A 14,952-nucleotide genomic window follows, 5' to 3' on the forward strand; every position below is an offset into this window, starting at 1 on the left:
CACCAAAAGGTACAAATAAAAACCTCTGTTTGTGAGAGAAAGATAGACAGATGGGGTAACATTTGGCCAGGCAAGAGGAAGGGTCCCTCTGTTAAGTCAAGCTGGTAGGTAAAGTGGCTCGTGCGGCTGGAGGTAAGAGGAATTAGATAGGCTGGGTCCTGTCCCAACCCTGAACACTTGCCTGAGGAATTTGAACTTTATTCTTTAGTCATTTCTAGCACTCTTCATGACCTGTAGTGTAGCTTGCTCCCCACTTGAACGGATGAATGAAGCCATTGACGTTTTTTTTTTGAACAGACAAGTGACAAACTCCAATTTTTGCTTTAGGGAGATTAATTTCTGTAGAAGGAATGAGAGGGATGGGAGACCTATGATAAGCGTCCCAGTCAAGAGCGTGAGGCAACGTTTACTGAGTTAATCCTACTATGTGCCTAGCTCTCAGTAAACACTTAATCCCCAAAATAACCTGTGAAGAGGGAAGAGTAAACACAGCATTCCCATTTTACTGTTTAAAAAACAGGTGAAAAAGGCTGAGTAACTTGCACAAATCACACGTGTAAAAGTAGACTCAGGCTCCAACCTAAGTCTGTCTCATAAGCTCATGCCTTTTTAAAAACAAAAAACAAAAAAACTATAACATGTTAAAACTACTCAACGAAGGATGAACTTAACAAGGACAATGACAGGGAATGGAAAGGAAGGAAGAGAGAGAACAGAGTTCAGCAGAATCAGAAGGATGTGGCAACTGAAAACAGTACGAGGACAAGGAATTTTAAAGGGTCAACTTTTCTAGCCCCAATACCAGAATATGATTGTGAACTCAGCTTCGGAAAGGAAGGTAGGGAATTAAGTTTTGAAATTTACTGTTTGAAATGACAGCAAAACATCCAACTAAGAGAAGGTACGTTCACTTTTTCCAAAGTGTGAAAACCACGTATAGGTCATCACCAACACACACAGAACTGGAAGCATCGCTCCTCAGTTACAGGCACGTACTAAAGCCATTCCCTCTGGCTGCTCAGCCTTTGCTCAAGGGGCTTCTACTCCTTCCACATTTCTGCCTTTCCCCCTTTGTCTTCATTCACAGCGCATTCCCCAGGAAGGCCTTGCCTGACTCCCCTCTTTCCTCATCTCAGCTCTTTTGTCCCAGTGCCTCTCTTCTTTTCCTGGTAACCCCCAGACTGAGCTGCTGGAGGGCTGGGGCTCTCTTCATCTTGACCCTTGTGTGGTCTCTGAGGCTATCTCTGACCCTGGAAAAATATCTGTTGACAGACTGATTCCTTTTGTTGCCCAGGTAAACAACTCCCCTGTCAGTTTTTTCTTAGGGCAGCGCAGTTAACAACCTCAAGACCAGGAAATCATCTTCCTCATCACATTACCAGGGTATTATTCATGCAGTTTACTCACTGTAAAGAGTTCCCTTGAAACAGAGCTAACAACCAGTGAAAGATTTACAAATTTCCTAGTGTCAATGAACATTTTCACAAGTCCACTTATTGGGGAGGCGGGACCCTTTATTGAACCAGCTTTCTCAGAACAGTGTTCTTTCTTAAAGGTAGGATTTGTGTGTGTGGTGTGTGGATTGGGGTAGAGGGCACGTGGATATTATTGGGGGAGTCTCTAATACACCTCTTGGTTCCTTTTGAACAAGGTAGTTTTGAGGTCCACTGAACTGTCAAATTCCATTTTATTTTCTTCTCACAGGGAGGTTCCCTTGCGCATCACGGGATGTGGAAGTCCGTTTGTTGGGGGGAGTTTAATTCCCAAGCGGATTTGGGGATTTCGGGAGGCCCGCGGTACTGGGGTTTCAAGGCTGCTCAGAGCCACACCTGAAGCTACACATGGCGAGACCTTGGGCTCTTTAAGCCGCAAAGAAGAGGAAAGAGTCAGGAGCTCGGTTGGCCTCCGCCGCCCGGGTTCGGGGAGGCGGGGCTGCCTGTGCGGCCCGGGTGGGGTGGGGGCGGGGTGAGCCGGGCCGCGGCGCGGGGGCGGGGCCAGGCGCGCGGCGGCCCCAGCCTAGGCCCCCGCTGGGCTCCGCCTCGCCGGCTACGCAGGCGGCGGGGCTGCGGCACGGGCCGGGCGGCACCATGGCGGCGGCGGCGCCTGCTGCTGCGGCGGCCTCTTCCGAGGCGCCGGCGGTGACTGCGACTGCGACGACAGAGCCCGAGGCCGGGAACGAGGACAGTCGCGAAGTCCGCGTGCTGCAGAGCCTGCGGGGCAAGATCTGTAAGCGAGGTCCCGGTTGAGGAGACCCAGACCGCAGCGGCGGCGGCGGCTGGGGTCTGAGGGGGCGGCGGGCGCGCGGAGCCGGGAAGGACCGGGGCCGGGCGAGGTGCGCGGGCAGGACTCTCACGGGGGAGGCGGGGAGAGGGCCGCTCTGGGGAGGCGTCGCCTCGACGGCGCGGCGTGGGTTGGGGCTGCCTCTGTGCGGAGGGAGTGAAGAGCAGGGGATCTGCCCGGGATGGGGGCGCTCCTGGGGCGGCGCTGGCGTGAGGCGTGAGGCTCCGCGCCTCGGCCTGCACACGCGGGCGGCCGGGCCGGGGGCGTAAGGCGCTTCCGGCCGCCCTCAGACGCAGGCCTCCGGGCGGCTGCTGGCGCAGGGGAGCGGCCCCGAGGTGGGAGCCGAGTGGTAATTGCCAGGAGGCGCGGCCGGAGGGGGGCGAGGAGGGCGGGGAAGTTGGGGCTGGCCCGAAAGGAGGGGGCTGCCTGTTTCCTGGGCTTTCGAGCCTGTGGGAGGTTGAAAAGGCGCCCTGAGCTGGAGGAAACAGGCCGCCCTGGGACGCGAGTGGCCGCCGCACCGGGTGTCCGCGAGCAAGCGAGCGTGCGGGGAGGGACTCGGGGCCGGACACCTGTACTCGCCCCACCTCACTGCGGTGGGGACTTGAATCGGGAGACGGCGTGACTGACAGGCACTTGAGGCAGGATGTAGTGGCTTCCTGTGAGCAGGTCTCACAACACAGTCATCCAGCCCTCACTTAACCCACTTAATTCCTTTCCTTCTCATGCATTTAAGTGTTACTGTTGTGAGCGAGCCTCACTAGTTGGCTTACTACAGACTTTTTGCTCAGAGGCTCTGAGCATTTAACCAGAGAGACCGTTTGAATTCAGTCGTTTGGATCTTTATTTTTAAGAAATGACCCCTTGGCGTCAGGTTGCCCATTTTTTTACAGTAGTTTATTTAGAAGAAACTTTTTTTTCCCTGTTTGTAAGATATATCGATAAAACTGATTTTTGTTTTTGTCGAAAATCAGTTTTATTTTCTTTATTCAGCATCCTTAGGTTGGAAACGTACCTCATATTTTATGTAAATAACCCTTAGTTATGAGGAGTACTTTTTGCTTTGTATGAAGAAAATCGCATTGCATTAAAATAGCTAACAATGCTCTTTGTTGCACAGGATGTAAAACTTCCCTCTTCCTTGAAAGGGTATTTCGCCGCGCGACCCTCCTTACCCAGAATGACTCAGGAGACACGGGCCCACGCAAGAGACTTCATTATCTGAAAGAGAGTGGCTGCTCCAGAGGGGGGTGGGGGGAGAGAGAGAGAGGGAGCAGCAGAGAGAGCAGTGGGACGCAGAGAGAGCGAGCGAGCGAGCGAGCAGGAGGACAGACGCACAGAGACAAAGAGGGAGAGGGCAGCAGAGAGACAGAGAGAGAGAGAGAGAGAGAGAGAGAGAGAGAGAGAGAGAGAGAGAGAGAAGGCAGCAAGACAGACAGACACACAGAGACAGAGAGAGAGAGAGGGCAGCAGAGAGACAGACACAGAGAGAGAGGTGGGGTGCAGCAGCGTCGTGCCTTTTATTGTGGCGGATCCGCTCGGCCTGTTGCTTTGGGGGAGGGTCGGGATGTTTATAGATAAGGTGGGGTAAGCCCAGTCAAGCCCCGGCATAATTCTCACAGGTTTATGTGCTTGGGACCATGGGGCAAATGGAGGATAAATTACTATATTCTTACATTCCTGAATAGTGATATTACTGATATAGTTTGGATTCTCCCACTTTCCTCTTTTAAGGTTCCTCCCCCTTTTCAAGTATTTGGGATTTTCTTAAACCTCAGAAACAGTCATGTTACATTTTTCACCTTTTTATTCCCAGAAGTAGTCCTAGAGCTCTTAGGAGATTACAGTTCTTAAAATCTGGAAAATGATACCAGAGTAGTAGATCTTGTTAAGATTTTAGTTCCTAACATTCTAGGGTATAAAATCTCTTCAGAATTTAGATTGTCTTGTACTTAATATTTGAATATCTCTAATATGTGGGAAAACTATTAAATGGGCCCGACTTTCCCCCTTGATCTAATTTTCCAAATTTTTACCCATTTACACTTTAGTATCACCTGATGCTAGGCACAGTCCTTTGGCGCCTTACTGATTTGCATAGCTGCAGGTCATGTCATGGAACTACATACACATCTGTTTTGGAATTGAGAGTTAGGGTTAGGCAGTTTCCAGAAGGACTTAGGTGCCCTGCACTTTCACCTGCTCCATTGCAAAGATACCACAGTAAGGGATATCAGTGTGAGTGAACTTGGGCCTAAATAAAAAACAACTTTGTTTCTATGCTTAGAGCTGCCCCACTACCCCGACTTGGAGATTGATTATCCAGGCCCTGGGAATGACATTACCACTTTAACCAGAGTTAAAGTATTGCCTATTAATTCATTCAGCGTCTTCTTTTTTCTTGGATTGCTCAGTTTATAGCTCTGGTCATTGAGTGCTGTTTCTTTCCCATTCTTTCAACTGCTGTAATCCAGAGTCGGTTGACCTTCACAACACTAAAGAGATGTTTTCTGTTTCTCTGAAACTGACATGTGGGTTTTGCAGGGTTGCGGCTTGGAGCCTGGAAGAGTCATTTAACAGGTACTAAAGTCACAGAAATGGGATAATGGTGGTTCTGACAGTCATGAAGATATTTAAACCATCTGAGGATGGAGGGAACCATGTCAGCCTTCTCTTCCATCATACGGGGGAGACCTAGAGAAAACTTGATAGTCCCCACCAGCTTAGAGATGTGTTGGTAGATTCCAAACTGCTGATTGAGAGCCTCCGATCTGGAGAATTAGAAATCCATAGGGCTGAAAGTGAGCCTAATAGGAAATGTTCATTTTCCTGGACTTGGGTAGGACCCTTCAATTCCAAATCATACCAGCAAAAAGTAAGGATGGATTAATTTGTATCTTTAAAGTTCCGGAAATAATATTCCACAACCTTCAGGGGTTTCATTCCAGTATTTATTGATTTTCCCATATACTTCACAAGGTAAAATCCCAGATGGACAGATTGAAAACCAATTTGTGGTCATTTTCAAGCAATCAATTCACATTAGCAAATCCAGTGTTGCTGACAATATTTTGTCTTATATGCTGATTCCCAATTCCCTAGGTCATTTTAATGCCCTAGGAAACCACAGCAGTTCCAAATGTACTGCCTCCTTAAGGTTCAAGGGGTGTTGGATGTCCTAGAGTTCAAATGAACTCTTGATAGGGAAAATTAAGGATATACACCAGACTCCATCCTTTGGTCCATACCTAACGTGCAGTGAGTGGCAGGTATGCTCGCGCACCTGAAGCACTTTTGCATTGCTCCCCTCCCCACCCAGCAAAAGAGGGCGATTAGAGCTTTCTCCTTTATACTTTGGCTTCATCCTGTTATTTCGTGGTATCGTCCTTTTTGATTACTGTTTTCTGTTAAGCTTGCTCTCATCCAGTTAAATCAGATTATAAAAACGTTGATGAAAGAGTCCGTGCCACTTTACACACCACTTTATGTGCTCAAGGGAAACCAGTTTGATAAGGGAGGAGCAAAATCTGACAAGTTGTGTGAAGAGTGAGATGTGTGGTACAGTGTGAGAGCTGTGGGATCATGATGTGTCCCAAAAGCTCACTTGGTCTCCCTGATAGTTTCAGGTAAAGAATGACTTAGGGTTATTTGGCAAAATAGGATCTGAGGGGTCTGATTAATTGCTTGAGTTTATAGGTTAATCACCTGGGTATGATCTTTGCTTTATTTCCAACTTTTGTTAACCTTTGTGTGCCTCTGTATTCTTGTATGTAAAGTGGGTATAGTAAAAACACTTTATCTCACAAGATTGATTTCGGGATTTAATAAATCCTCTTCAAATATTTCTCCCCTCTCCAGGAGATGGGTCAGACATGGACCATCTCTGAGGAAGGAGTAGAAAAGGAAATAAAAACTAATCCTTATCTGATGTTCTTGTCTAACATGTACTGGCTTTTCCTGGTGTACAAACCTGATTAGAATCAGAAAACCTGTATTGTGTATCATATGTTGTTAATTATTCATATGACTTTAGGCAGCTCACTTACCTTTGAGCTTGTCTTCTTCATCTTTAAAATGGGAATAATGCTTCATCACTAGCTATTTGTGTATATTGTTTTCTCTACCTGGGAATGTCTTTCTTCTTTCCTTCACCTCATATTTATGTCAGGGAACTCCTGCTCACCCTTCAAAAGCCTTCTCCATGTCATCTCCTTCTTTGGGGCACTGCTGTCCCCACCCCTGGAGAGAATGTTGGGGCTGTTATACTGCTGGGAAATCATAATTTCTTGTCCATTTCATTATAGCACATTTCAGAGATCATTTATTTTCCCCATTAGACTATGAGTTCTTCCAAGGTAGAACTCAATATTCTTATTTTTCTTTTTTAATTGTCTTAGTTACACTATGACAGAATAAGCCTTTGGAAGATGCCGTAGCTCTCTGTTATCCTCAGGAAGTTTTGAGAAACCAGATATGAAAGCGTTTTGTAAATTTTACAGCTAAACAAACTAGAAGATAATAGTATTATTAAAAGAAACTACATGGGTCTGTGGCAGGAAGTTCATCCCTTTCAAAATCACAGTGCCAGCTGAGCTTAGATTTGAACTGGTGCCAAAGTTGCCTCATTAGAAAAAAATATTAAATTTTTCTAAATGCTTTGATAGCTTATTATTTTTTTTTACTTTTTTTTAATTAAGGTATGATTGATATACACTCTTGTGCAGGTTTCACATGAAAAAACAATGTGGTTTTACTACATTTACCCATATTATCAAGTCCCCACCCATACCCCAATGCAGTCACTGTCCATCAGTGCAGCAAGTTGCCAAGAAATCCACTATGTCCCTTCTCTGTGATACACTGTTCTCCCCATGATCCCCCATACCATGTGTACTAAACATAATACCCCTCCCTCCCCTTCTCCCTCCCTCCCCACCCACCCTCCCACACCCGTCCCCTTTGGTAACCACTAGTTGATTCTTGGAGTCTCTGAGTTGGCTGCCATTTTTTTCCTTCAGTTTTGCTTCATTGTTATACTCCACAAATGAGGGAAATCATTTGGTATTTGTCTTTTTGATAGCTTATTATTAGGGGATTTGACTATTGTTACCTGACTATATTACATGAATATTGTTGCAGATTTGTTCTGAGTCTGGCAAAAAGAAAATCTCATAGTCATATATATTAACTTTTTATTTGTTATGGTAGGTTTTGGTTTTTTGGTAATAAAGTATAAATCAAAACATTTTATTGATCATGCAGTAGAATTGAGAAAGATTAAAAAGTTTATGCTAAGAAGTATTATCAGATACTTGAAATAAGTTATTCAATGAATTAATAGAAAGAGGGAAAGATTACAGAAAGGTTTGTTCATACCAAGAATTCCTTATTGTCATAAATTTGAAATGAGATGATGAATTATTTAGGATGGAGGAAGAATACATGTTTCAGATGGGTAGAAATGAGAGAAAAAAGTTATTTGTAAAGTTTGCAGAGCAGTCTGGTAATCATTTGCTCTCAGGAAGACAGGAGGTAAACCTCAATGAGTTCGTAGTGTTTTTTGTTTTTGTTAACTAAGTTCTTTGAATAGACTTTAAGAGAGTGTGGAACTAATGTAGCTTAAATAAACTATTGTTTTATCCTTTAGTCATGGATGCTAATCCTATTTCCTTGTTTATGTGCTTTATGGAGTTGGTTGGTAATATCAGATTACACGTTTTATCTACTAAAGTTCTGTGCTCTTTTTAAAGCTGCTAACAATTTTGTTACATAGTCATTGACTAAATTAAGAAACTTTATATACATTAAAAAATTAATATATCTTTAGCTTTGTATGTCATTTTAGTCATCAAAAAATCCCTAGCTAAAATAATATACCTTATAAGGTTATACCAATATACATACAAATATTAGTGAACAATAATTGACAAATTTTTACTGTGAGCTTGGTTCTAAGGATATCTATAATGACAGAATGACTTTGGGCAAATTCTTTAACTTTGCTGAGCTCCCATTTTCTTGTAAAATGAAAGGTTTGGATGTGGGTATTTTACATCCCTTCTAACACTAAGTCTTTGATTACTGCTTTTTATCTTGAACCATTTGCTTTAAGACAGTACATCATATGCTTTTATTTTAATGTTTAAATGTATGTATACCTGATTTGCATAAGGTATACTACTTTAAAAATATTTAAGGTTAGATTGTTTGAATCTTAAAAATGTTTTTTCTGTAATCATTAATTTATTCAGCAGTAAATAGTAGATATCTGAGTGTCTGTTAGGGTACTAGCCCACTGGACTATGAATTGGGTCTAAGCTGTGAATAGGATGAAAAAGGTCAGTCATTACTAGTCATCCTAAAGTCTATGCTAAGCAGTAGTTGCTCTTAGACACCTGTATTCTTAGAGAATTATGTATTTTAGAGCTGGAAGGTAGATGGCACATCTTGTTCTGTCCCTCATTTTACAAATGAAGAAGTTGACACCTAGAAACTTGAAGTGTCACACAGTTAATGGCCTATTGGGCACTAGTCCACACACTATCAGAGTTCTTTCTAAAATGCTGTATAGGGTGAATTCATTAGTATGAATGCTGCATATGTACCACATTTAGTGTGTGAAGATTACTATCTAGTAAATCCAGGTGGTAGTAATAGATTTTCATTGTGCTGTCCATACACGCATATGCTTCTTGTGTAGAACTTTGTGAAGTGTTTAGGATTAGTGATGGAACTGTGGTTGTGACCGAGGTGAAGATTGAGCCTGAATGTTTACCTGTTTCTGCTGTGCTCTAACTCAGCTGTTCTCAGGCCTGACTACCCATCAGTGTCACCTGTGAACTTAAGAATTTTCATGCCAAGATCTACTCCAGACCAACTGAATCAGAATTTCCAGGATGGTACCTGGACATCTGTAGTTTGAAATGTTCCACGGGGGGTGCTAATGGGCAGCTAGGATGGTGAACCTCTGCTTTTGCCAGTTGAAGACTAGTCACAAACTACCTAAATGATAGCAACCTATTGTGTATGGCCATTTAAAGGGTACCAGCAGAAAATCCAGTGTAGTGAAAGGGAGGTTTTAATTTATTTTTTTAAAAGATTTATTTATTTATTTGATTAGATAATTGAAATACCTGGCACAAAACTCAAAAGGTACAAGAGCATACATTGAAAAGTAAGGGTTTTTTTTTTGTTTGTTTTTTTGTTTTTACTTCTCTTGTCCCCTATCCATTCATTCCCTGTCCAGAAGCAAGCATTACCAGTTTCTTGTATATCTTCACAGAGATTATTTATGCATTTATAAATATAAATGTATGAATATTTATATCTCTCTCATCAATGTACAAATCATACCAAAATATACACAGTGTTTGTATCTTGATTTTTTTACACTTAATAGTACTTGAAGATTTTACATATCCATGTACATAGGAAGTTGCCTCAGTTTTTTAACAGCTGTCTAATATTTCATCATCTGGATATACCAGTTTATTTAACTAGTTCCCACTGATGGACATATAGATTGTTTCCTTTCTTTGCTCTTGCAACTGTTATTGTAATAGATAACCTTGGTATAACATCTTTAATAGGAGTGCATGTGTATATCTGTAAGATAAATTCTTAGATATTAAATTGATGAATGTATGTGTGGTTTTAATTTTATAAAGATAATGCCAAATTGCTTTTCAAAGAACTATAGCAATCTGTGCTCCCACCAGCAGTATAAATGCCTATTTCTTCACACCCACATAGTATATATTTTTAAACTTCTTGATCTTTAATGGTGTCTTAAGATGAAAAGGAATGTCTAGTCTATAGTTTTAATTTGCACTTTGAGAATCTCAGTATTTTTATTTCCATTTTTTTGGTGAACCTGTTTATTTTGATTATCCTTTTTTCTTTGGGATTATCAGTCTTCTAACTGATTTGGGGGACTGCTCTATGAAGTAAGAGAGCTATTTTTTTAGTGGAAATATTTTTAAAAATTTGATGCTTTGGCTCATACCTGTGTTTGTTTATTTATTTATTTATTTTTCTTAGGATTTCTTAAAATGATTAAAATAGGATTTTTGTTGCATAGTGGTGATACTTATGTGAATGATTTATAAACTGACAGGAATGACACAAATACATCTTTTTTTTAAACTGTGGGACCAACTGTCATCTAGAACTCTCAATTTTTTTTTGTTTCGTTAATATACAAGTACATGAGCAACACTGTGGTGACTAAATTCTTCTCCCATTATCAAGTCCCCACCACATACCCCATTACAGTCACTGTCCATCAGTGTAGTGAGATGCTATAGAGTCACTACTTGCCTTCTCTGTACTATACTGCCTTCCCCATGCCCCCCCCTACATTATGTGTGCCAATCGTAATGCCCCTTATTCCCCTTCTCCCTCTCTTCCCACCCCCCACCCCCCAGTCCCTTTCCCTTTGGCAACTGTTAGTCCATTCTTGGGTTCTGTGAGTCTGCTGCTGTTTTGTTCCTTCAGTTCTTGCTTTGTTATGCTCTAGAAATCATTTGGTACCTGTGTTTATTCTTAAGGAGTGGTTGATTGTGAGATCCAGTGAGGGTAGTAAGTTGTTGGTTTCATCTACTTTTTTGATTTCTGATACTAGAATAGAGATGGAAAAGAAGAGCTGGTTGAGGAAAGGTAAGTGAAAAGACTTATAAACAGGAGTAAAAAGACAGACAATGGATTGGGAGAAGATATTTGCATCAAATCCAGACCAAACCCACCCCCATATCCCCCCACTTACAGAACACTTGTGTACCAGGCACTTTTAAAGCATTTTAAGCATAGTAATTAATTTAACCCTCATGGTAACTGTGAGTACAGTTATTATGCACATCTTACAGATGAAAATACTGAGGCACAGAATAGCTAAACCAAGTAACTTGAGCAAGATCAAACAGCTACTGAGTAGTGGAGTTGATATTTAAACTGGACACACTGGCTTTAGAGTCCATTCTGTTAACTCTTAACTTGTTATGCTCTGTGCTGTGCCTCTGTTCGTTAGTGTCCAGAAAATATAAAAAGTTCATACAAATTTTAAAAAGAAAACTACTAGAAAAATGCCAAGAAAAAAATAAATGTCTTTGTGAATAGACATTTCACAGGAATAGGAGGTACAGAAGGTCAGTAAATATAAGAAAATATTGGTAAGCTTAATTAGGGAAATACAAAATTTTAAAAGTCATCAGTTTGTGAAAAAAGAAAAGCTTGTTGATGTCAATATATGGTGAGAGTTTAGGGAAACAGGTACTTTCCTCACTGTTGTTGTGAGTTTATATTGGTAAAGGAGTGTTGGAGAGCATTTTGGCAATATCTTAAAAATTTATGTATATACCTATGCGTTTGTACTTTTGCGTATCTCCCCCACAGAAACACTAATGCATTTACAGAGGAGGTATATACAAAGATGTTTCATGTTACCCTGTTGGTAAAACAGAACAATTAGAAACAATTTAAGTGTCCATTAGTTGGAAAATGGCTAAGTAATATGTTCATAACATATTCTGTTCAGCTAAAAGGAATGAGGTGCATCTGTAGTATGAGAGGAAAGAACTTCAAGACTTATTGTTGAGTAAAAAGTAGCAAACTGTTAGAGTGATACATGTAATATGTTTATCTTGTCTACATGTATAAGGGAAAATGCACAGAGATTTAAAAAGATGTACCACATTGCTTACCTCTGGTGACAAAGGGAATCAACTGTATTTGTAAGGGTTTAATTTTCTACAGTGAGTAATTATGTATTAGTTATGTTATAAAAAATGACTATATAAAAAGAATTTGATACAATATTAATCTTAAACTGTGAGAGCCTCTCTTGCCTTACTGTTGAAGAAAATAAGGATAACCAAATGTTAGTTAGGCTTTTTAACATTTTGACTGCACATTGAAATAAAGTCAACTTTTCTGTCAGTATTTCTGGTAAGTTTTTATTTTGATATATTTTCAAACAAAAGTTTGTGAGAATAGTATAGTGAATTCCCATATGCTTTGCCTGTTTTCATCAATTGTGTTCAAAAAGTTGACTTTTAAAAAAAATTCTGTTTTGTTTCAGAGTACTGTAGTAAAAAGAATAATTTTGATCCTTTGTGTGAGTGGTGCAGAACCTCTTACTTTTGAATTTGGACAATTTTACTTTATATAAAATTTTCTTAGTGGATGGGGGAAGTGAACTAACATTTACTATTTACTCTTCTACAGGTACGATGTTAGGACACTTTGCAAAGCTTTTCGTTTAACCCAATTTCATGAAGATTATTATTCCTACGTTAGCAAAGAAAAAGACAGAAAAGTTATTTGCTCAGGGTTCAAAGTGGCAGAGCCAGGTTTTCAGAAACTCATTAAGTTACCAGAGTCCATGGCCTTCTCTCTACCAAGTTACTTGTTAGATGGTGAATTGGAAAGAACTGATGGCATATTTCTGTTGTTAAGAATTTGATAATTATCCCTAAGTTGGCTATGGTCTAATGTAATTGGGTATCTGTTTTACTTTACATAAAATTGGAATGTTGGAATGCTATAAAAATTTATCTTTAGTGTAATTAGAACAATTAGAGGCAATGTAAGTTGTCAAGAAGTTGATAATTATCCCTAAGTTAGTTATGACCTAATGTAATTGAATATCTATTTTACTTTATATAAAATTAGAATGTTGGAATGCTATAAAAATTTATCTTTAGTATTGTTAGGGGAGTCACAAAACATGTTGCTCATCTGTCTGCCTGACTTTGCTCATGTGGGTTTGTGCTTGTGAGTGGCTGTCCTAGAGTACACACATACATACCCATACACCTGTACATGCACCTGTGTGCGTGAAGCTTCTTTATATTCAGGTGCCACTTTTTCCGAGAAACACTAGATAATGGGTCCTATTTTGTCTTCCTGGATGCTATCATCACCAGAAATAGCAGTCATGTTCCATATATGCCTTGCCTGTGTAGCCCTTAGTTCTGCCACCACCTGGCTTTGGGCCCTTCAGTTACTTGCCATGCTGGGCTCTCTTGGTCAGCTGAGGAGCCTTGCTCAGCTTCATGTAGCTTTAGGAACCGTTGGCCTATCCTAGGAGAGATTCCTACCATTTGTGTTTCAGAGTTTGGTTTGCTACTTGAGTGGGGGCTGCAGGGAACTTAGGGATCAGCACATGTTCAGAAGTGAAACCAGAAGTGGGTAAGGCAAACCACAGGAAGATCCTGCCCGCAACTTAGTGACGTGCCTCTATATTATACATGGACGCTTCCTTGCAGTACTTTGTGAAACTTGCCTTTTCATGTACAATAGTTGCCTAACTTCTTGTTCTGGACTAAGCTTCAGTCAGAGGTGATTAATATGATAGCAATATAGATACCTGTATGATAACTATTATGCACATAATTTGTGTAAAACAACAGGCCCCTAATTATGTTCTGTGAGACTTCCTCACTGAGGAGTTGCAGCTTACCTAGTAGGACATTTTTGAGAAATTGCTTTGCAGTTTATGCTTTAATCTTGACTTTTTCCTTTATCAAGAATTCTACTTACATATCGTTCAGGTTTGATAGCCACAAGAACAGTTCTTGGCTCACTGAGTCTATGTTAACCACTGAAATATACTAGATTCCTGGAGTCCTTTGCCTACTCAAGTGCTTGCTCAGTGGTATTACCTTGTTTTTAGGCACTTTAATGATTGCATGGTACCTTATTTCTATGATGGAATAGGAGTGCAGTGTTAGTGAAACTTTATTAATAATTCTTCAACCTTCAGGTCCCAGGTTAATATAGTGCCTGTTCTTAGGCAGAACCAGATTTCTCATAAGAATCATGTAATGTGTTGATTTTTAAAAAAGTATCTGTTGAGTGGGGTTGTAGAATCTTGGATTATATTTTTGAAAGATAATTATCATTCACTAGAAGTGAAAAAAATTGCTTAATCCAGTTGTCTGATCATTTTAATTTATGCATTGGAAAATCCTTCTGCAGTATACAAAGTCATCCAATCTTTTCACAAGCACGTTGTAAAATTAGAAAAAGTACTGTTCCCAATTTATAGAAGAGGAAGCTAAGGCTCGGAGAGCTTAGGTGATTACTAGAAAAGTAACAAAAAACTATGCTTTCAAGATGCTACATTATCATTTATCATTCAGTTGATTTCTAGCAGTAAATATTCCAGCAGTCACCATATTTCTGTTCATACCATTTCTTGTTCTTTGCCTGAACAGTATGACAAATGTACAACTTTCCATTTCAGGGTGCCAACTAAGGAGGGAAATAACAGCTATGTAACTTTTTTCTCTTCGGTAGTTCTCTGGTGCCCCTACCTCCCCACCCATCTTTTTGCTACTACACTCTTGAGGCGATCTGACTGTACTCTGAAGAGGGTGAATATGCGACTCTTTGGAAAGTCATGTGTGATCAGGGCAGTTCTTCTGTTCTTTCTACATTGAGAACTAAAGATAAATGAACAAGAGAGTTCTTATCTGTGTGTGAGAGTTCTTTATCTTATACAAAATATTTATTGGGTATATAGAAATCAATTGAAGGATAATGTAGCATGTTGAAAGCATGGTTTTCTGTTACTTTTCTAGTAATCACCTAAGCTCTCTGAGCCTCAGCTTCCTCTTCTATAAATAGGAAATAGTACTTTTTCTAATTTTCAAAAAGTGCTTGTGAAAAGACTGG

At 40.6% G+C, this 14,952-nt stretch overlaps 1 protein-coding gene across 2 annotated transcripts in view; it reads left to right on the forward strand.

The window, feature by feature from the left end:
* Positions 1–2,000: 2,000 nt before the first annotated feature.
* RASA2 (RAS p21 protein activator 2) overlaps positions 2,001–14,952 on the forward strand; it is a 163,153-nt gene continuing 150,201 nt past the window's right edge. For both annotated transcript variants that reach the window (XM_036877287.2, XM_036877288.2), the window contains exon 1: positions 2,001–2,226. In XM_036877287.2, the coding sequence (XP_036733182.1) occupies positions 2,088–2,226 (139 nt within the window). In that variant the 5' untranslated portion in view covers positions 2,001–2,087. The remainder of the gene's footprint in view (positions 2,227–14,952) is intronic.

The sequence above is a fragment of the Manis pentadactyla genome, chromosome 1, assembly GCF_030020395.1.
Source record: "Manis pentadactyla isolate mManPen7 chromosome 1, mManPen7.hap1, whole genome shotgun sequence".
Taxonomy (NCBI): Eukaryota; Metazoa; Chordata; class Mammalia; order Pholidota; family Manidae; genus Manis; species Manis pentadactyla.